Genomic DNA, 22,051 nt, shown 5'->3' with positions numbered 1-22,051 from the left:
AGAGCAAGGTTACTCTGGAAAACAGCCGACTCTCTCTATTCCAGTCATTTTTGTAACTGGATGTTAACACATTTAGCGGACAGTCAGATGAGTCTCAGAACTGTTCTACACCCAGATTTTATAGTGGTACATCTATTTTGGTTCAGGATGTGATTGTTACTGAAATAAAAATGGATTAATTTAAAACATGTTCTCTAACAGGTTCTAAGTGACCTATTTGCCTAATCTATGCAGACACATTTTCTCAGTCACACATGGACTTTCTCCTCCCCCCCCCCCCGCGCTCCACAGCTGATCTGGTAGCATTTTACATGCACTTGGTACTGATTTAAATGACAACACAAAGTGTGAGGCAGGGCAGAACCAAGCCCGAAAGCTCTGCCCCTCTCTGGCTATAGCCTGATCCACATATTGTTTTTGTGCTGGCATAACTGTGATTGTTAGGCGTGTGATTTTTTTTTTACCAATATAGCTATACAGGTACAACCCCTAGCACCCCTATAATTGGGTGCAGTTATATGAGTAATGGGATCTTATTCTGGTATAATTTATTCCTCATCCCATATGGGAATAAGCTACACGGTATAACTGCATTTGCACTGGGGGACTGTACCACTTTAACTATACCAGTATACTGTGATAGTGATTCAATTTTTGAGCGTAGCCGAGCTGGTGTCCAGCATTCCAAAAAGTTAACATTTGTCTCTCTTCAGAACAATCGCACCAGGCTGCAAAAAGTTCTCTTAACATGAGGGCATGCTATGCTCTTAATAAAAAGGTCTCCTGTTAGCTGATAACCAAAGAAATCTAAATAGACAGACAAGCTCTTTCATCCAGAGGCAAGGGGTTTTTACAGATGGAGAAGAAGTTCTGTGGAATCTACCAGAAGAAAAACGATGAGATGACCAGCCCTCAGGGTTTGCACACAGCACTCCTGCTAAATTTTGGTCCTGTTTTTAAAACAGCACCAAGGAACATTTTGTGACGGTCTAACCCCTGAGTTGTTCTCATCCTGTCTCATCTGCTGAGGGACAGTGTCAAAAAGCTGCCTGCAGGCATTCAAGGAAGCCTGAAGGTCAAGGAACTAGAAACAAGGCTTTCCCTGCTCATAAGGAGAGGCCCTTGTATCTTTCATCGCAAATTACCATTCTAACCAGCTCCTTGAGAGCCAGCAGCTCAGTCCCTAATGTTGGGTTCTCTGAGATGCTGTGACGTTGCTAGGCATGGTTGCTAGGCAAAGGCACACATGCAATTGCTTAACTGCGGTTCCATCACAGAGCTGGCTATTTAAAAAAATGACTTGGCGGTTTAAAAAGTAATCAAAGATAAAAAAATATTTTTTTTTTAAATGTGTGTAATACCAAACAACTAGCCACCAGTTTGGAAACTCAGTATGAAAATGACCTTACACTAGACAGGTTTACTGAGTGTCACAGATAATGCTGTTCCCCCTCTTCCTTTGCAGAATTCATGCCATCGGTATTCAGCAACACAGATTGCTTTTTGCTGCACCGCAGGGCACTCGGCCATTGCAGGAAGCCAAGCGAGAAAGAAAAGAGACAGTGACAGCCCAGAGCAGGCATGACTCTTCCAGCAATGGGCCTGAGCCACAAAAATTGGACCTAGATTTTGATCTTGAGGCACGCTGATGCAGGGCTTTGGTTTGGGCATATCTGTAATATTGTAACAAATCTAGCGGTTGTGTAAGTTTCCCCACTTCACTGCAGCAACAGCAACAGCACTTACTGTCCTCAAACTCCCACGTGTCCTGTTGCAAAGAAGCATTTTTGTTTTTCACACACATAATATACACAAAGAGAGAGAAGTTCCAGAGGGGTAGCCGTGTTAGTCTGTATACAGCAAAAACAACAAGAGTCCTGTAGCACCTTAAAGAGAGAGAGAGAAATTCAATGATGCTGACCCTATGCGGCAGGACACCTCCTGCTGGACAGGTAAAACCTTAAAGCTCTTTAACTAGATGCTCCTGTTCCAGAATCATGAGCCATTTCCATCTGAATTAAAAGGAGGATCATTTTCAGCTATGAGAAGTGGGAAGCCTAAGCCACCTGCCTGGGCATTTCTCATTTCATCCAGTACAGAGCAGTGAGTGTAGAGATAACACCACAGTGGACCTGATTCTCTGTTGCCCTGCATATCTTGTGCAGTTTTTTCCATCAGTGCAAAGTGAGAGTTTCACACCATTGCCAGTCATCACTTATAGGAGTGCAAATGAGACACAAACACTATCCTATTTGGAATTAAAACCCTTACTATTGGACAGAACTTCCTAGAATGCAGCAGAATTAAGCTAAGATGATGGTGATGTTCTGGCCTAACTACAGAACGTAACATGAGCAGGTGCTAAAATCTCCATGAAAAAGGATGTTCTCACTGTTTCTAGCCCAGTAGGAAGCCCTCATGAGGTTGCAGAGGCAACTAATTCAGACTGCTCAGATAAAGTGCAGAAAAGCATCTGAACACTAGAATGCTCCTCTGAGCCCAACCTTTGAGCCTTCTGAGGTTCACCACGCACAGTGACAGCTGAGTGAAGACTCCAAAAAGCTTGCAGCAAATAAAATATAGTTGGTCTGTTAGTGCCTCCTGAGTTTGCTTTGCATAAACTCATTTACTACAACATTCATCTTGCAGGAATGCTCATGGGCAGCCAATCTTAAGCAATTATTATTGAAAATCAAATTATAAAGCTTATAAAAAAAAAAAAAAAAAGCTAAAGTGGGTCAGAACTACCTATTTTGTCTAAAGCTTTCAAAACACTTCTGATGAAAAGTTCTGTTTTTCTATCCCCCTTAGTAAATACTCCATTTTCAAGAGTTCGCTTCATCCAATCAAGAAAAAAAAATCACAATGTGACCCACATACCCAAACAAAACAAGCCAATAGGAGTTGGCTTCTGAATATTTGCAACAAATCGAACACTCAGCCAACAATTCGCAAATTAGCTACAGTTCAAAATTATTTCTTCAAATAATTATTGAAGAAATTGTGAACTTTGTAGGGACAATTCACATACAGGGAAAAAGGTCACTCACTCCAAGTTATTAGCTTAACTACTGACAAGCAAAGCAGTTATCCCAATATTCTGCCCAAATGGCCTCTTCTCAAGGGATGTAATTTTCTCCCTTCAAAAACTCTTTCATAATTGTCTCTTAATCAATTCCGACTGCTCCCTTAACTCCATGACTCCTTCCTACATAACCACTGTCAGCATAATAATAATAATATCAAGTACTTATATAGCCATTTTCATCTTCAAAGCACTTTACAAGCATTAACCAATTAATGCATATTCTTCCCATGCTGTCTCCAGTGTTACTCAGATCCTCATTGGATTTTCTCTGTGATTTCCTGAATGTTTTTTCAATGGTTCCTGGTTATCCTCCAATGGAATGCAAGAGTCATCTGCTTCCTTTGGCATTTCCTCCATGTCTTGCATTTAGAACTGGGCCAAAATTGGCAGAAAGTTCCTACATCCCACCTTGTGATAGTACAATGGTGATGAATCCAGACCCATAGGTTCACACCTTTTTTATGCAAAAATCAGAAGCTAGCCTAAGAGATGAAAGACAGACAGTCTTGTGGCTAAGGCACTAGCCTAGAATTCAGAAGATTTGGGTTCAATTCTTGCTCTGCTACACTCCTGGTGAGACCTTTAGAGTGATTTTCAAAAGTGCCTAAGTGAATTAGGACACTAAATCCTATTTCTAAAAATGATTTTGGAACTTAGGGACAGATTTACAAAGGCATTTAAGTGCCAAGTAGGATTTGCAGAAGTGCCAGAATTTTTCACCAAAGCCTGTTTATGTGGTTTTGTATTTCCCACTAGGCATCTTTAGGCCTCTAAACACCCTTGTCAATTTGGCACCTACAAGGCTAAAGTCTCACTGCTAGTCTTAGGAGCTTTTGAAAAATTCACTCTTCTTTCATCTGTAAAATGCAGACGAGGACACCACCCTTTGTCCATTTTGTCTATTTAGATTAAAGTTCTTTGGGGCAGGAACTATGCAGCATGTAGCACACTAGGGTCCTGATCTAGGTGGGGGCTTTGAAGCACTTCTGTAATACAAATATTTTAATTAAAATAATATAATCTGATTCCAGACATGTTTTGCCTTGAATTTTGGGACGCATTTCAATTTGAGACAGAAAGCAAAACTCAGAGCTGAGCTCCATAAAAATTAAAAACGGAAAGGTTTGCACAAACTCCCACAAACTGACTCCACTCATGGAGGCAGAATTTTTATTCAGCCTCATAAGGCAGTAATTATTATCCCCAAAACAAACTTTTCTATTTGCATTTCAATTATTTTGCGGTAGAAGGATATTTGCATTTAAATGGCTTATACGTCATATTCAAACATATAAAGTCACTCTCATCTCGGCTGGTGGGAGTCCTTCATTTGTCGGAAAAGAAATATAGAAAATGGGAAATACAGGATTTAATTTTGAACCATCTCACAAATCACAGAAAAATGCTAATTTACAGATTGCCTCATATTAGATTCTAATTCTTGCTTAGTCTTTACACATTTTTTTAAAACCAAACTAACATCACCCTGGGGGGACAGATTTAAGTTAAGCTAGTTAAGTTTAAGCTAGTTGTGATTTCATTCATCTCTATTAACTATGAAGCAAAGTGTCCATCTACAAAGTTCAATGAACTTTCGAGGTCAGGGGCAATGGAACTCTGACTTAGTTTCACCTGCCCATCTAGTTACATATCTGGCCTCCAGAATAATAAATACCACCTATGTCTTATGTCACACTTTTCAATAGCAGAGCTCAAAGCAGTTTACAAAGGAGTTCAGTGTCACTACACCCATTTTATAGATGGGGAAATTGAGGTACAGAGAGGTGAAGTGACTTGTCCAAGGTCATCCAGCAGACCAGTGGCAGAGCTGGGAACAGAATCCATCACTTTGATGTTCTCAAAAATGTTTTATCTTCTGAGAGGCAGGAAAGCACTATTATCACCATTTTATAGATGGGGAACTGTGTACAGAGAGATCATCATCTTGGGAATACATTCTTATTTAGAAATGTGTCTGACCTGAGTTCAGAAGGAGTTGCAGACATTGTTCTGATCCAAAGTCTCAATCTCTGGTAGATGTCCCTGCTACACAGATGTTTAATCTGATTGTTTCCATGTCTATATAGGATTTACCATTTCCAAAGCATTAGTCTTGCATGTCCACCATCTGTCTTAGATACATTTACAGATAGTTACTGTAGTACCTGAGCATCACACAATCTTCAGTTATTTATCCTCACAACTCCCCTGTGAGGGAAGATAGTGCTGTTATCCTCATTTAACAGATGGGAAACTGAGGCACAAAGAGAGTAAGTGACTCACCCAAGATCACACAGGAAGTCTGTGGCAAAGCAGGAACTTGAACACAGGTCTCCTAGACATCTAGGCTAGCGCCCCGATTACTGGACTGCTTTTGCCAGTGACCAGTACCCAGTTCCTTGATGTACAAAATCATTTTCCTTGGCAAGCTCAAATACCACTCTCTTAAAAACACTCAGTTATTCTCTGTTGCAGTTTTCTTGTTTTCTCGTCTATACAAAAGTACATGGGACATTTATGAAGTGCTTTGAGATCTTCCCACAAAAGGCACGGCTATAAGTACATGAATGCTAATTATTACAATACAAAGTCATCTGGATTACCTAGAGACAAGCAAACAGTGGAAAATATTGCCTGCAAATATTTGAGATATTAATCAAATGATGTCCAAATTCTATTCAGACCCCTTTTGTGTTTGCTTTCTGAGAATATTCCGGCACTGGAGTTTTACGAGCAAATAGGAAACGTCCACATCAAATAGTCACTGAAAGTGACTCTCAACTTGTATATTAAATTCCAAAATTTACAATTCACTCTGTCCAGTCAGGGAACAGAAACAAGAGCATATGACTTGTGCGGCTAATCAGCACAGTACAATATTTTGAATTGAGAGTGTCTGCAACAAACTTTTTGCAAATGGGCTAAGAACGGTTTGCAAAATACATTTATTTAATTTGGCGTTTGAAATTATTATTTGAGAATTTCCACAGTCTCTTCATGAATGAGTCACACAAAGTAAAATTTGAATTCTTCATTGCAAAACTATTAGCTCTGCTCTAACCATAAATGCCCTTCTGTTCAAATTTATTTTTTCTTAACTTACTGAGGCTCTGAAAAATGGACTTCTTTTTAGCACATTGGAGTCAGTAGATCCTTTTTTGGAAAATTCTCACTTTAGTTGCTCATCTTGAAAATGTTACACCCAAGTATTCCCATTGATTTCAATGGGCTATTCACATGTGTGAAGTGTAAGTACATGTGTTGTGCTTGCTGGTTTGTGACTTACATTTAGATCTAAATAAAAAGTCTTGGAATCCATTTCCACCACTATTACCAGCTTTATAGCTTTATTTTTCCTACTCCTTAGATCATTTAAAGCCTCATTTTCCTCCTTAGACACATTCTATTTAATCCTAGTTCTCAATCCAAAAAGCAGATCAATAATTCTCTTTTTGAATTTACATAACTATTCGATTGAAAGCTAACAAAGGGTGAACTTTATATTATTTTTATAGTCTCATTTTCTACCTGTGCTCCTGCAAAGAAAAATATCCCTGAGTTTGATATTCCCAGGGGGGGGGGGGGGGGGGGGGGGGGGGGGGGACGACTATAATTTGTTCTCTACTTTAACACTGTCACAGTGATTAGCAGGAACAAATGCCAGACCCTTCTGTAAAACATTACTCCTTGCTCACTTAAAATCCTCTGAAATAGACTCACTCTTCACATGGAGACCGCAGGATGGGAACTGATTTCGCTATTCATCCACACAGCCAGAGCAACACGGACTGCACAAGATTCTGTCCCACACCAGGACAATGTAAGGATTGAGGGAAGGTAGCTGGGTCTCCTTGGCTTCTTTGTCAAATACACTGCTGCTCTTTTTCCAAATGATGAGAGCACAAGGGCTTCATTCAAAAGCCACTGAAGTCAACGGAGAGACATCAACGACATTTGGCTCTGACACCAAGTGCTCATTGAGAGATGGACTATCTAAGGTACTGCTAAGGACCCCATTACCTTAGTATCATAGGAACTTAGGACCGGAAAGGACCTCCTGAGTCATCAAATCCAGTCTTCAGCGATGACAGGCAACCCCATCATATAATCCGATTTACAAACTTATCTTAAGACCAGTTGGGTTGGTGGTTCCCACTACTCCTAGTGGAAGGCCATTCCAGAACCTCTCTCCTCTGATGATTAGAAACCTTCTTCTAATTTCCAACCTAAGTTTATTTAAGGCCAGTTTATATCTATTATTTTGCCAACCTTGCCCTTTAGCTTAAATAGCTCTTCGCCTTCCATAGCGTTGACTGACATTTGGACTGCCTTGTTGCCTAACCCAGCTCAAAGCAGATCTAGGTAACCAAGGGGTTAAAAGGTTGCTACTATGAAATGTTAAGGTGACAAAGTACAGACAAAGCTTTAGTGTCAAGTGTGATGTGAACCCCAGTCTCTTACAAACTGATCTGAGAGCACCTACTCATTTCATGCAGCCTTCAGGACAAGAATTGTTTTCTGACGCTATTGACCTGCGACAGAACCAAACGATCTAGAAGGAACAGACTCCACAGACCAATGACAACGCTCTCAGTTTACCACCGACTTGAAAAGTTGTCAATCACTTATTCTCTCCAGCTATTCTACTCTCTCAACTAGCTCCCTACCACTATGTCCCAACCCTAGTCTCCTTTCATTTTTAAAACTATGTCGCTCGTTTTCTTTAACAGACCAGCTGGAAGCATTCTGCAGATGACAGCCATTTACATTCCACTGTTAAAAGCAAGTTCTATTTACTATTCATCTACTTTTGTGGTGGTACAGCTTTGGTGTACTCCATTAGCAGAAAATATAACGTTAATCTTGGCTGCAAAGTTAGGGCCTAATTCTGCAGAGGTTTAAACATGTAAGTAACGGGACTGCTCTGGTCCTTAAGTCTCTTCAGAAGCTGTCCCTTGGTTGTAACATTTTAAACATCTGATTAAAAATAAAACATTACCATCAGGCACAGCTTCTCCATGTCTCCAAAGCTGAGCATTTCAGGAGGTGACACTATTTTATTATTAACGTTACATCTTTCTCTGAAAGATGCTTAACCTTCATGAAAATATTCCCAAATGGCTGCTGACAAATGTCCAGGGTCCACAATCAGAGTCTAACCTTTGTATAATGGATACAAGAAAAACAATAGGGAGACAATCAATACGCTGTAGGACGTGAGCAACATCTTTAAAAATGCTGTCGGTTCTCAAAAAGGAAGGAAATATATTTTTCTTGATAGCATTATTCAGTATATCAAACGGGAAAGGAACACTGAATTGTGCCTTTGTTAGTGTAGAAATGAGTTTTCCACTTTTCTGTATCTACAACTTGGCTTTAACTTATCAAATGTCAGATCAAGCTTCATTCTAACAGTGGGCCTGATTCTCCTCTGTCATTCAGCAATGTAAGCCAGGCTTAATTCCACTGAAGGCAATGGAGTTTCAGAGACATAAACAGGCCAGGGAGAGAACAGAATGAGGCCCACCTACTCACTTATATTTTCAAAATGTTAGGACGAGCTTTCCTCAGAGACTCTTAAAACCAAAATCAAGTGTTAATTTCAACTAGGAGAGCATTAACAAAGAGTTCTCATTATAAGTGATTAGATCTCTTAAGTCTGGGAACACTTTTGCACATGGCTAACAAAAGAGGAGGTTGGGGAAGTGTAACCAAGTCTAAGGGCTTGGTCTACACTTACCTCAGAGATTTGGCAGCACTTGACTGGAGTTACGCAAACTACGCAAAAACCTTGCGTAACTCCCGTCAACTTCCGTGCTCCTGTTCTGCATGCCATCTTCAATGCACTACGCCACTTGAGGAGGTGGTCTTAATACATCAATTTCTGGATCGACTGAGCGGGTCTTCACTGACCGCTCAATCGATTCAGATAAGTCGATCTGATGGTGGCGAATTTGCCGCTGTCAGTGTAGACATAGCCTAAGAAACTGTGCAATGGTTTTACATTGAGTGTCTTTCCACACCAGAAAGATACAACCTTTTGTGGTGATCCTGTGCAAAAATATAAAAAACAAAATAAAATTAATTCTTAAAAAAGCAGCCTCAATACACAACTGTGGATTTCTGCAGTAATCTCCAACACAAAACCCTCTAGTTTCTGTATCCACAGAAGTAGTGGTTTATGCCAAATCAATCTTAATTCTATCTTACTTTGAAACATTCTTGTATTTTCCACCACCAACTTAATAAAAATACAGTTTCTAAACCTTCATTTATTTCTAAATGAGGGAAAACTTCCCCTACATATCTATGGTACCTATCTAGCTCCCATTACAATTATAACTGGGTGCAAAAAATAATTTGATAAGTTCATGGAAGATGGCCAACAGCCATTGGTGGACCTAAGATGGTCAGGGATGCATGTTCTGAGTATCCCTAAGCCTGATTGCCAGATGCTGGGACTGGATGACAGGGAATGGATCACTCAATAATTGCCCTGTGCTCTTCATTTCCTCTGAAGCACCTGGCATTGGCCACAATCGGAAGACAGGATATTAGGCTAGATGGACCATTGGTCTGACTCAGTATGGACATTATGTAGTAATGGTGCTTCACAATCTTTAAGTGATGTAATCCCCATTTTACAAATGGGGAACTGAGTCACAGAGATGGTAGAGTGATTTGACCAAGCCTACACGGGAATTGAATCCCGGTATCCTACAGAGTAGGATAGTGTACTAACCACGGGACCATCTTCCCTATCAATATCCTGCCACTGCAGTGACCATAATCCAGATCCCTGATCTATAAATATTCTTGTCCTTGACAAGTTCCAATTCCACCTTTTAAGAGCACTCCGTTAATCTGTTACAATTGTCTTATTTTCTCCCCTATCTTAAAGTGCATAGGATAATTATGAAGTGCCTTGAGATATTCCAGCAAAAGGCACTAGAGTATAATGTACAAATGTATAAAGAGTCAGGCAAAAACATGTAAAATCTCACCTGCAAATGTGTGTTGGGACAGTAATCAAATTTTGACTTGATTCCATTTACAACCCTTTCGGGTTTGCTTTCTGCAAATATTGCAGCATTTGAGCTTTACAAGTAAACAGAAAACCTCCACTTTACACAGTCACTAAAAGTGAGGCTCAAATTGTGTATTAAATTGCAAGAGCCATAATTCGCTTTGTCCATTCAGGGAACAGAAACAAGAGTACAACTCGTGTGACCGATCAACACTGCAAATTTTTAATTATGAGTATCTGCATCAAGCTTTGCAAACCAGCTGAAGAACAGCTGGCAGAATAAATTTGAGAATCATTTCAAAAGCCTAATTCGTTTGAGAATTTCACTAATGCGGTTATCCCCATTTTACAGATGGGGAAGTGAGACTAAGTGACTGGCCCAAGGTTATACAGAAAGTCTGTAGCAAGTACCAGACTAAAACATCTAAGAGGACTATCTTTCTTCCGTGTGCAATTTATTCAAAACTTCCTGTTTTCCTGTACCTTTCTCTGGAACAATGCCACTGTCAGAGACAGATTAGCAGTCTAAATTGTTCACTGGTCTGACCCGGTCTGGCAAGAAGAGATCAATTTAGCTTGAAAGCTTGTACCTTCCACCAACAGAATTTGGTCCAATAAAAGATATTATCTCACCTACCTTGTCTCTTAGTCCCTATCTTGTCAGTGTGAGAGACAGCTGTACAATTTATACTAGAAGAAATCCATGGCTTTAAAGATAGGTTAGGGAAATCCAAATAAAGAAATTTCATTAGGATAAAACAGACAGTTCAGAGAACTAGTACAAGAAACAGCCAATGCACCAACCTTCTCCCTTTCTTTTATTTTAAAAATGTTCTGGATAAAGACATCTATACTTGATATTCATTGTTGTTTTATCTGCCCCCCCCCCGTGTTAAGAATTTAAGGCATTGTTAACTTCTTTTAATGCAATTTGGCAGCTGGAAACAAGGAGCAGCAGCCAGGACCATGTGACCAGCTAGGTCTTCCTGGACCACCATTGATAGATCAGTCCATATACTGCACTTCGGGAACTAGTTTGTGACTTCTCTCCGGTACCACTCTACTGTCTGCCATGACCACCATGTGTGAGTGGCCAGCTGGGGTTACTGCTACCATTAATCCATCTTGAATGTTTATACCCTTGAAAAAACATTGACTCAGAATCCTGCAAATTGTGCATGCAGCCTGTCTGTCATTACATGATCCCATCTCAGTCATCCTCCCACACTCCATCCATTTGTTGCATATTGTCTTAGACTGTAAGTTCCTTCGGAACAGGTACTGTCTCTTACTACATTATAAGCACCCAGTACAGTGAAGCCCCTGATCCTAATTGGGGTTTTCTGGATAATACCAGGATATAAATAATAACATAGTGTACTTTGCATGTGTTTGTAGGAGTGGAAAAGAGGCAATTTTCCACCTCTTCCTCCAACACTGGCTTCCCAGAAATCTGTGCTACACCAGCCATTGTTGTACCATTTTTCGTAACAGACACCCAGCTCCCTAGTACTTTACAGTCATCACTATGTTATAAAGCCATGGCCATTCAGAACCTCCCAACCACAGAGACAAAAATCATATCCTCCTGCTCCAGAAGCATGTGGCCTAATGGAGCATCTCCTCTGGTTGTTAGCACTGTTGGGCTTATGACAAAGTGGTGCAGGTCTGTGTCTACACTACCACCCTCTGCTGACTGTGCACACACCCTAGTTAGTTCATTATCACACCAAGAAAACCTATGTTTCATAAAGACAGTCGATTATTCCCATCATCAGGAAAATGGGGACATGCAGCTGAATCTAAACATATCTGAAGAACATTGTACTTAGTCTACTGTGAAGTGACGTATTAAAAACCCTCTGTTCCACTTCTACTCAAGGGAGGTGTAAAAAATAAAGTTGCACACTTGGGCTCACTGCAATATAATATCCCCATTCTGGCTGGCTGTGTCCATGGCAGCAAGCAAAGAGACTGAAACAGAGTTAATTTGATTTCTTTAATCAATGGGATTTTCCCAGTTACACATTAACCACTATCAAATTAGTCTGCATTGCATGGCTGGAGTATATATTTTTGCAGATTACTGCATTGCATTGTGTTTATTGTAAGCAAAGTACACTGATTTCCATAATTGGGTCATACTTCATTCCAAGTAGCACAGTGTAAATACAACAACAAGGGGGGGCTACTATTAACTATTTTTTTTAAATCACCGTATCCTGGTTTCCATATAAACAATGCAGGCACATCAGGTGCCAGAGCAAGACTTCAGATACCACACTGACAGGGGCCCCAAAGACATCAACTATGCGCACACAAAGCCACCACCAAGGCAGCCAGTACATGTTACGCATACACCACACAGAGAAATGCTTTCATTGACAAATCAGAGGATGATGATCTTCCAGTTAAGACAACAGACAGGGACTCTCAAGACTTGGGTTCAATTTCCAGATCTGACAAAGCATCTCTGCTCAGCCTTGGGCAAGTCAGTCTTTCTGAGTCTACATTCCCCATCTGTAAGATACTGAGAATAATCTTTCTTTCTCCTACCCTCTGTATCTTGTCTATTAGATTGTAAGCTTTTTGGGGTGGAGGCTGTCTTTTACTAGGTGTATGTACAGCACCTTGCACAACAGGGCCCTGATTTCGGTTGGGCCTCTAGGTGTCACCATAATAATAAAACACTGAAGGGTCAAATTATGGTCTCTGTACGTTGGTGCTTATTAAAAAGTACAAGGAAACCTCCTTTACTCCCCAGAAATACACTTCTGCAGGAGGCAGCCCTTATTTAGCTTCATCTCCTGTGGTGTGCTGCAAGTCAGGATCAAGATGCATGAATAGGGCTGCACAGGAGTGGAATACCAAGGTTGTAAATCAGAACGGAGAACAGGGAAACTTGCATGTCATTGACTAAAGAAGGCCTGACTCTAGCCATTGCTATTATGATTATTACAGCACCCACGAAGTGCTTTCAAAACACTCCAGAAGGGACGGTTCCTGGCCTAAGGAGCTCACAGCCTAAGGACAAAAGTTAGGAGAAAAGGGAACAACTGGCCATTTACACGAATCACCTTGTTTCAAACAAAGCAGCATAGTAGAAATTGGTCTTTAAGAGGGATGTCAACACTGGCAGGGAAGGAGATGGCACCAACACTTTTCATCATTTTCGTAAACCCTGAATATACTCACTAATTAAGATTAAAGGGTGAAACAGAGGGTGGAAGGGACAGAATAAGGAACATGAGAGTCACTTGGTTTCAGATATGTATCTTCTCCCAAAGGGGCTACCAAGAGGTTTGATGGTATTAGAAGAGCCTTATGATGTAGGCTCTGCTCTGTAATCTTAAGAAGTCAAACACTTTGAGCACATATTGCTGTATTCCTCACTTCCTTGAAAGAGAGGGAAGACCAATAAATACATTTTGTATTTACACTGCATCTACAAATAGCAATACACAGCCTTCATTAAGCTATAGAGCTAGAATATAAAAACCCAATTAATGTGCAGGTTTGATAAGGTCATCACTGCTTTTTTGTAGCCAGGATTCCAATGGGTGGACCAAAAAGTTGTCCTGCTTTTAATTCTTAGCTATCTGTTGATCCTGCTAACCTCCTGTCACACATCTTCATCAGTCAGAGACTGCCCGTGGAAAAATGGACTCCCCCTTCTGCCTGAAGAGTGATAATATTATCTCTGACAAGCGAACTGAGTGCTGAACTGACAGATTCAATGAATATAGGATCATTGTTAGTTAAGAATAAGAGCGCAACTGGTAAATTAAAGGTTATAGCTTTGAGTCTGATCGTACCCTGTGGGGGCTGTGTGCTTTGTAATTGCACATGGGGATGCATTTTAAACCTTGGATCATTCAAGGTATTGCTGGGCCAAGTAGCTACCAATGTGAAGGACAGACAAAAAGCCACCCTATTAAACCTACTGGATAAAATACAACCTTGGTATAATTGCACTGAAGCCAGTGCAAGATGACTTTGGCACACTGGCTCGGGATATTCTTCATACAAAGGCAGGTTAGCAAGACTTTGTTCAAGTCTTATGTGCTGTTGCTATAAAACTCTGCACTTGTATAGCACCTTCCCTCGAAAGGTCTTAAAGCACTTCATACACAATTATACCCCACAGCTCAATTGTAGCGTAGGCATTATCCCACCCACTGTACCGGTGCGTAAATGGAAGTCAGACAGGAGAATTCTCTCCCCCAGATCAGCTGCAGAGATGGAACAGAATCTTGGAATCAGGAGTCCCCAGTCTAACCAGCAGACAGCACTTGCTTATTTCACACTAGGGCTCCACCATGGAAAATGCTATTAAGGACCTGCCTTCAACTGAAAGAAACTCAGAGATGAGACTCTCAAATGCCATCCTTCAGTCAGATCTCACAAAGTTCTTTATAGGGACAGCTGGGAATCTCCACAGGGCGTATTTTATATGACCAAAGCTAAATGAGGTTAGACCACCTGACTCTTCCCAGCATACCTCTGACCATTATCAACTAACAACTGCGATGCCACATTGAGTTTTTTATCTACTTTCTCCATACCAACATAAGAATTATCACACTGCAACAGATCATCTAAGCCAGGATCCTGTCTCCAACTAACTGCTTCAGAGGGAGGTACAAGAACCCCTTCCGTGAAGGGATAACCTGCCTTCAGGGACAATTTCCTCCCGACCACCATGGTTTAGGACTTGAAGCAGGAGGTTTTAGATTCCTTCTAAAAACTCACGTTTATTTTACAAATAATCACTACTCTAAACTATCAAGGCCTGCCAATGCTCGACATACATCCCTCTAAGCTTGCACTCGCTCGCTTTAATGACAGAAGGGCTTTGTGGGTAATTAAAGCATTCAAGAATGGGATTGATTTTTTTTTTTTTTACAGGCACGGATACTATGGTAATGAGCAGCATGATAAAATCTTAAAACAGAAAGATTTTGCCTATGCTTTTGATGACAACCAGCTTAAAAACAAGTAGCAACTCAGAGCAAGCCATCTGTAGTGTTATCCCAGTTACAATCATTGATAGATAACCGGCCTTGTACTTCCACGTCTTACAGGACCTGCCCCTGCTCCCGCTGAAGTCAATGACAACATTCCCATTGACTTCGGTGGTGCAAGACCAGCCTCTCTTTTCAGGAAAATGAATGAGGCATCTGAAAGTCCAAGAGCCCCTGTATTCTCCTCCACGGCACCTTTCTTCAGAGAAATCCGACGCTTCAGTTAGGCCAATACCCTCATTTTTGTTGCCAACCACCTTGCACAGGGCTGGGGCTCTGAAACAGACATTAGGGAAACAAAGCTGAAGCTGATCTGTGTGTCAAGCCTGCTTCAACAAGACGACAAGTAGGCCCAGTTTTCACTCTAGGTCAGAGAAAAGAGTTTAGAATTTATTTTTCCTTGGTGAGGGGAGTGGAGAGGAGACCAGAGCACCTGTAGCATCAGATCTTTGGGTCATGGAAGAAACCCCAGTAGTGAGTCACATATTTATGGAAACTCTCCTTCCCCCTCGCATCGCCACATGCTCACCCTCTCCTGAGGATTAAAAACCAAAACTGTCTTTTCATCATGTGCACGGATGATGCCCATCATGGTGGGGCCCCGATAACTGACTGGGACCACTAGGCACTACCTCAAAAAATAACAAACAAGATTTACGGCCCAACCTAGTCACCCTTCACTTACTCTCTATCTATTATCATATGGCTGCTGCTGCAGTAGCAACCATCCAGAGGACCAAACCACACACCCCTTTGTCCTTCTGGTGCCCAACAGAATGCATAAGTTACACTGTCAACTCTTTGCAGCAGGGACTGTCATTTTGTTCTGAGTTCATACAGTACCTAGCACAATGGGCTCGTGGTCCGTGACTGGGGCTACGAGGCATTACTGCAATACATCCCATGAGCAATCAGGACAATGAGTTGGGGCGCAAGACTGGCCTGAAGAAGTTCAGATGATGGATACTGCAGACTGGCCGCTCGTTAGTTCATTTATAGACGTGCAGAACGGGTATGAACAAATTGCCAAGGTTCGTGGCCTCATTTTCAACAGACAATCCTGCACGTAACCAAAAGTTGTGGTGACGCTGACAAAATCCAAGAAATTCTACATTTCATAGACAATGGGCTTCTCAAGCAACAGAAGCAGGCAGAAAGCAAAAGCGTGCGTCACAGGGTCTGCAGCTGCCATGAACGCAGGTGAAGGTGGAGAACAGACAGAAAGCTACTTGCCCCTCTTCCAGCAACTGGACTAGCCATTTTTGCATTGCAAGGAAAAAAGGTTTCCTTCTAAAGCAGGTATAGTACAAAGGATTCTGCCAAATTGCTCAGTGATAGTCTCATAACTGAATCAACTTGGCAGTGAGTACAGCTACTGGGATTCATGGCAGATTGCCTGGATCATGTTCCCTGCACCCATTTTAATATGTGTCTCCTTCGGAGAGAAGCTACTAGACAATTGGAAGCTGGCCACTCCAGATTAGTTGCTCTGACACCTACCTCTGTAGCACTGCAGCTGGGAGACGGTTCAACCAGCAAAAAAAAAAAAAAAAACAATTTCACCAGGAGATATTTGGGGAACTACAGATAACTTGGTAAGGAAGGATTTAAGGTCTGAGATTTCAACAGCTACATCATTATTTGTATTTGAGTAATGCGGAGTGGCCTGAGCCAATTGCACAAGGTGTTGCACAAACATATAGTAAGAGACAGACCCTCCCCTGGAGGGTTCATAATCTAAGTAGGCAAGGAAGAAGGGAAGTGACTTAACCAAGGTCACCCAGCAAGTCAGTGGCAGAGAATGGAATAGCTCCCAGATCCCCCGAATCATAGTCTAATGGCAAGGCGACTGCACTATGTTATCTCCCACTCCCATCCCAATCCCCAAAATGCAAAGAAAGCAAAAGCTTCAGGATGGATAGGGACCATTCAAGGAACATTTCTCCCCAGACATAGCCACTAACGGTGCATACTTGAAAAGGATCTGTGCAACTCCCTATGGAAAAGTGCGTGCAACTCTGCACCAGCATCCTGGTCCAGTTGCTTCAGTAACAGCAGCTAATGGAGTCTGCTCTGAGCCGGGCTGATACATCCCCCAGATTCCAGGCCGTTGCACTCCATCAGTTCTCTCCCAAGAGCCATGTGCAGAGCTGGCTCAGAAAGGTTCCCTTCAGGCTACTTACCTGGACAGCGGGAGCTGCTCCTCTGCTGCCAATGAGACAGAGATATCCCCAGGGGGATCATTACTTCTCCCAGCCTAATACATTCCCAAGCTCCTATTGCAGCTCCCACTCTCTCTGCTTGCAAGGCTCATTCCTACCTCTCAGTTTCCCAGCACAAAACAAGGCCAAGCCAAGAGGATTTTCCACCAAAAATTCTGCTTTGAGATATTGGGTCCGAACCCGATCATTTGACAGGAAATTGAAGGGCATGAACAGCGCATGGATGGAGACAAGGATGAAGCAAGTTTATTACAGCCCATGCAGACAGGAAGGACCAGACAGTGCAAGTGTCTAGCATGGGAAGGAGGAGTCAGGGCTCAGACTGCACTCCCATGCCTAGGTGCTGGAACTAGGGGTGCTGGCTTGAAGTGGTTTCCATTCTATACAGGGTTTACAGTTTGGTTCCATGGCTCTCAGCACCTCCACTATACAAATTGTTCCAGCCCCTCCTGCTCCCATGGGGCAGCTGGAGGGGAGGGGGGTGGGAAGAAAGAGAAAAGGCCACACACCTGGTTTTCCCCCACTCCTGCAAGCAGGTGGGCTGGAAGAATGTAAGGAGGCGCAGGGATTGGCTGACACCCGTATTCTGCCTGCTGTCTACACACGAGCGAGAGTTGTCCCAACAAGAAGGAGGAAATAACCTGCATCCAGTAAAAGGCTGCAATAAATTACTCCTTCCCCTCCACCATGAGTAAGGGGAGAGCAGGGAATTCATTACAGTTACATAGGAAATTGTTTAAAGGCTACGTCTAGCCTTAAACTACCTCCGTTGCACCATGGTTGTTAGCAGGACTCCTGTTGCAAGAGACAGCATCCCAGACCATTGCTGAATGAGGCGCCGGCATATCCGATGAAAGAAACTTCTTTTAAAATGTTCTGTCTGATCTCATCATGCCAGTTGCTATTCATTCCCACGCCTACCTTGTCGAAACATCGGGCCATCCTTACACGGAGTCTCAAGGCTATCTGTGAGGCTACTCCACCCGTAAGGAAAGGACTGCTAAGCAAGAGTACAGGAACCAGGGACTAGTCCACATTCTGACTTTTTTTTTTTTTTTTAAAGGGGGGGGGATTAATAAAATGAATTATTTGTGCGCCATAGAGCAGCCCAAAATTAGAACACAACTTCCCTTCCCCTGCCCCACTTTTTAAGAAAGAAGTCAGCCAAAAACTATTTTCAATCAGGAAAAAAGAAGGTTACCCTGGGCTTAAGTTGTCTAGGCCAACTTCCAACCCAGTGCATCTTTGTATAATCCAATCATAAATAGGAAATTAATCACCAAAACACAGTCTTAACTAGAATGGTACAAATGACCTCCATTATAACAGCTGTTTTTTAATATGCTCTGTGTGTCAGTCTATACACATTATCCATCCTCTGCACCCCAAATCCATCTCAGAGGCATCTTTCATTAACGATGCACAGATAACAGAGGGTGAAAAAATCATTACAAGTACATGCCTTTGATGGGTAAGAAAAACTTCAAAACTATTACATATGCCCGGTCTCTGACTAGCTGTGTATTGCGAGTGGTGGCGAGCTGGCAAGTAAAATCAGTATCTTCTGGAAGCAGACAACAAACTTTGCCAGGTGATTTCTGCACCTAAAATTCCACAATTGTGTAAGAAATGTATTATTCTTTGAAGAAAAATACATGTCCCCTACCTTATAAAAAGAGGACAGCTTTATCTACAGTTGGTTCAGTTCCTTGCACACGATTAGGACAACTGATCATGCTTGTAATTTCCTGAGAAACAGATGCATCTGTAGAGATCATCTGCAGCAAACTGCCATTTCCCCTCACCCCCAAGAACTGTATCAGGCTATAGGAATATTGACAGCTCTGAATAATTAGCTACAATAAGGTTAATGCAATACTAGTAGGAGTTCTCAATTTTTCTTTTTTGGCTTATGTTCTTTTTTGAGATAGGCTAGAACTACTAACTGATAGTTTTATATATACAGCTCTAGTGCCACACTATGGGAACTCGTGGTTATTGCTACCCACACACAACCCCAAGAAAAAAGGCTAAGCCGAAGAGATAGCATGTTGAGGACATGGTCCTATAGAGGTTTATTATTAGGAACGGCAAGTCCAACCCTAAGCTAACCTGAAAATATCAGATCGGAGGACTGCATTGGATGAGTACCTTCATCCAATGGGCACAGTTACAGCGTCGCTCTTAACTAGCTCTATGTTTCTCATCCCAGGATCCCTTTTCTTGACAGAAAGGCTGTTCAGAATCTCATGAAGAAGAGGTGATGTGCAGGGAAAAACAAAACCAAAAAAACCCACACCCAGATAATTGTCTTATGGTCCTAATGCAGCTAAAACAATGAAAGACCTCTGGAGAGCTCGTGCAGCCCTGGCATGCGAGTACAATAAGAAGGGGTTACAAATCAATTAACAGCCTAACGGCAAAGGACCCTGGATAGGTATCATTTTAAATTAAGCAAAAATTAAGGGGGAAAAAAAGAAGGGAGCTGTGTTGCCAAGAAGCATTACATGCAGAACAGCCAGGCACTGAAAGAAAACTAAAAAGGCCTAGCATGAGCCAGTCAAAGACAGCAATGCGGGGGAATAGGGGGGATGGAAGGGGAGAGAGAAAAAGAGAACTGTAAACCCCTGAAATAATAAATCACTCATGTAGGTATCTATCCAGCACTCCACTCATCCCAGCCAAACAGCAAGGAGCTAGTGGGGTAGTTGCTCTGTCCTTAGACAGAACTAATGCTTTTGCGGAGGGGAGAAAAAAAAATCAGGAAGTTATCTAAATATATTATGTGTAATAAATATTTACTCCCGGTGAATTGATTTCCTCCTACCCTAACTGGTAGAGCTCCGTGAGATACATTTCAAGAAACCTCAGGAGTATAAGGTGCTGATGGTCATTCTGAGTCTCCTTGGAGGAAGTCTGTTTTACATAATAAAATCTGTGTTGCATTTCAGATACAACATAAAGTTTAGCAAAAAAACCAAAAGCAGCAGCTTTATACCCCCACCCCCACGGAGTCTTTTGGCCATGTTGCATGAGGCATATCCAGACAAACCTTATTTAGAAACATTCGGAAACTGGGAACCTCTCAGTGTTAAAGGAAGAAAAGAGCAAATGTTTTTCTTCACCCTCCTTCTCTCTATTACACCAAGCCAGACCCTAAACACCACAGCAGAAATAAACTTCAGTTTCAAATCCTTTTGAAACCTTTGGTTTGAATATGCTGCAGAGGCAGTTTCAGAAGTCTGGGGGGGAGGGAGGTTAAACCTCATTTTCTCTCTTTTGACCTTTCCTAAGTTTATAACTACATATTTGGCTTAAAAAATACATCTATATAATGCTAAGGCCAAATAGATAATGCTTTAAAGCACATCAATCTGAAATGTTTGAGGAAGAAAGGAAGAAGGGACCTTTAAAGCGCTTCCATCTGCATATGAGTAAGAAGTCCCTGAATCTATTTTATAGGCTGTAGGCAAACACTGGGGTAGAGAATAATGAACTAAGATGCACACATAAAAAAGTGATGGCATTTGTCTTGGTCCTCTTGCATGTGGGTCAGCAAATGGACAGACTGATCTGATCCTCTGAAGTAAAATAAGAAACAAAACACGTCCTATGAACCCAGTCTGTAAAACTGTTGCTCCCATAGGATATACCTGCAAACTTTATTTTCCTATGGAGATACACAGCAACAAACATGATCTCTGTATGGTCTATAAAGGAGGATCTTCTCCCCCCCCCCCCCCCAATACCCCACTCCCCCTCCCCCCCCACACAAACACGACCCCCCAGATGCGAGAGAATTAAATGAGGTTCCTGAATCGAGCAGCAAGGGGGGGGGGAAGAGAGAAAATACTCCCAAAGTTGCAGCATCCTCCATTCCACTCACCGGTTGCTGATGCAGCCAACAGCCCCAGGTAGAGCAGCAGAATCCGGCTCCAGTAGCTCACTTCCACCGTCATGAGCGCAAAGATCCCCAATTTCCCCCAATTCCTTCTAAAGCCGCAGCTGCATCCTGTCCTGTCCCATCCCAAAGAAGGTTGCATGTCCAGGGGCTGCGGGGTTTTGTTTTCCTCTCCCCTTTACAATGGGGATAGTCCTCGGATCGTCTGGAGGGAGAGGAGGACGACAGGGGGGGGGGGAGAGGTCAGGATTATTAATTATTATTAGTATTTTAGCTCAGAAAAAATCCCAATGCATGGAAGGCTCTGAGCTTCTGCAGCTGGAATGAACCAACTCTCACTCTGGCTTGGGGAGAGGAGGGCTGGCTCTTTTTCTCCCCCCCACCTTTTCTTTTTTCCCCCCACTTAAAAAAATGACTATCTTGGATCCGGCTTTTCAGGATTAGCCGCAGGTTCCTAGGGAATTACACTTTTTGATCATCATCATCATCATCCTCCAGGTGACTAATCACTTCCACTTCCTTGTTCTCTTCTCTCTTCAATCCTGGGAAAGGGGACACTTGTAATTCGGGGCGGGGGGTTAATATCATATCTGGGTGTAAATCTGATTACAGATTTGTATTCCACCAGCCCCAACCCCCCTCCCCATCCTCCCAGAAACAAGACACCACCTAGGCTGTGTCAGGTGCATTGTAATACCCACCCCAGGTTTCTCCTCCTTTATAGCACAGGGACAGTTCCCACAGAGCCCGCGGAATACCGGATCGCCCCTCCAGCTCGCCTCGCCTGAG

The 22,051-nt window shown here is 42.2% G+C and overlaps 1 protein-coding gene across 1 annotated transcript in view; it reads right to left on the bottom strand.

Moving 5' to 3' along the window:
* Window positions 1-21,404, bottom strand: part of CSMD2 (CUB and Sushi multiple domains 2) — a 495,048-nt gene extending 473,644 nt beyond the window's left edge. The window contains exon 1 of the mRNA XM_067533952.1: window positions 21,248-21,404. Coding sequence (XP_067390053.1) covers window positions 21,248-21,404 — 157 coding nt within the window. The remainder of the gene's footprint in view (window positions 1-21,247) is intronic.
* Between the last annotated feature and the right edge of the window lie 647 nt (window positions 21,405-22,051).

The sequence above is a fragment of the Emydura macquarii genome, unplaced genomic scaffold (assembly GCF_026122565.2).
Source record: "Emydura macquarii macquarii isolate MOO-44397 ecotype Brisbane River unplaced genomic scaffold, CSIRO-AGI_Emac_v2 contig_3348, whole genome shotgun sequence".
Taxonomy (NCBI): domain Eukaryota; kingdom Metazoa; phylum Chordata; order Testudines; family Chelidae; genus Emydura; species Emydura macquarii.
This window is presented reverse-complemented; position numbering and strand designations above follow the sequence as displayed.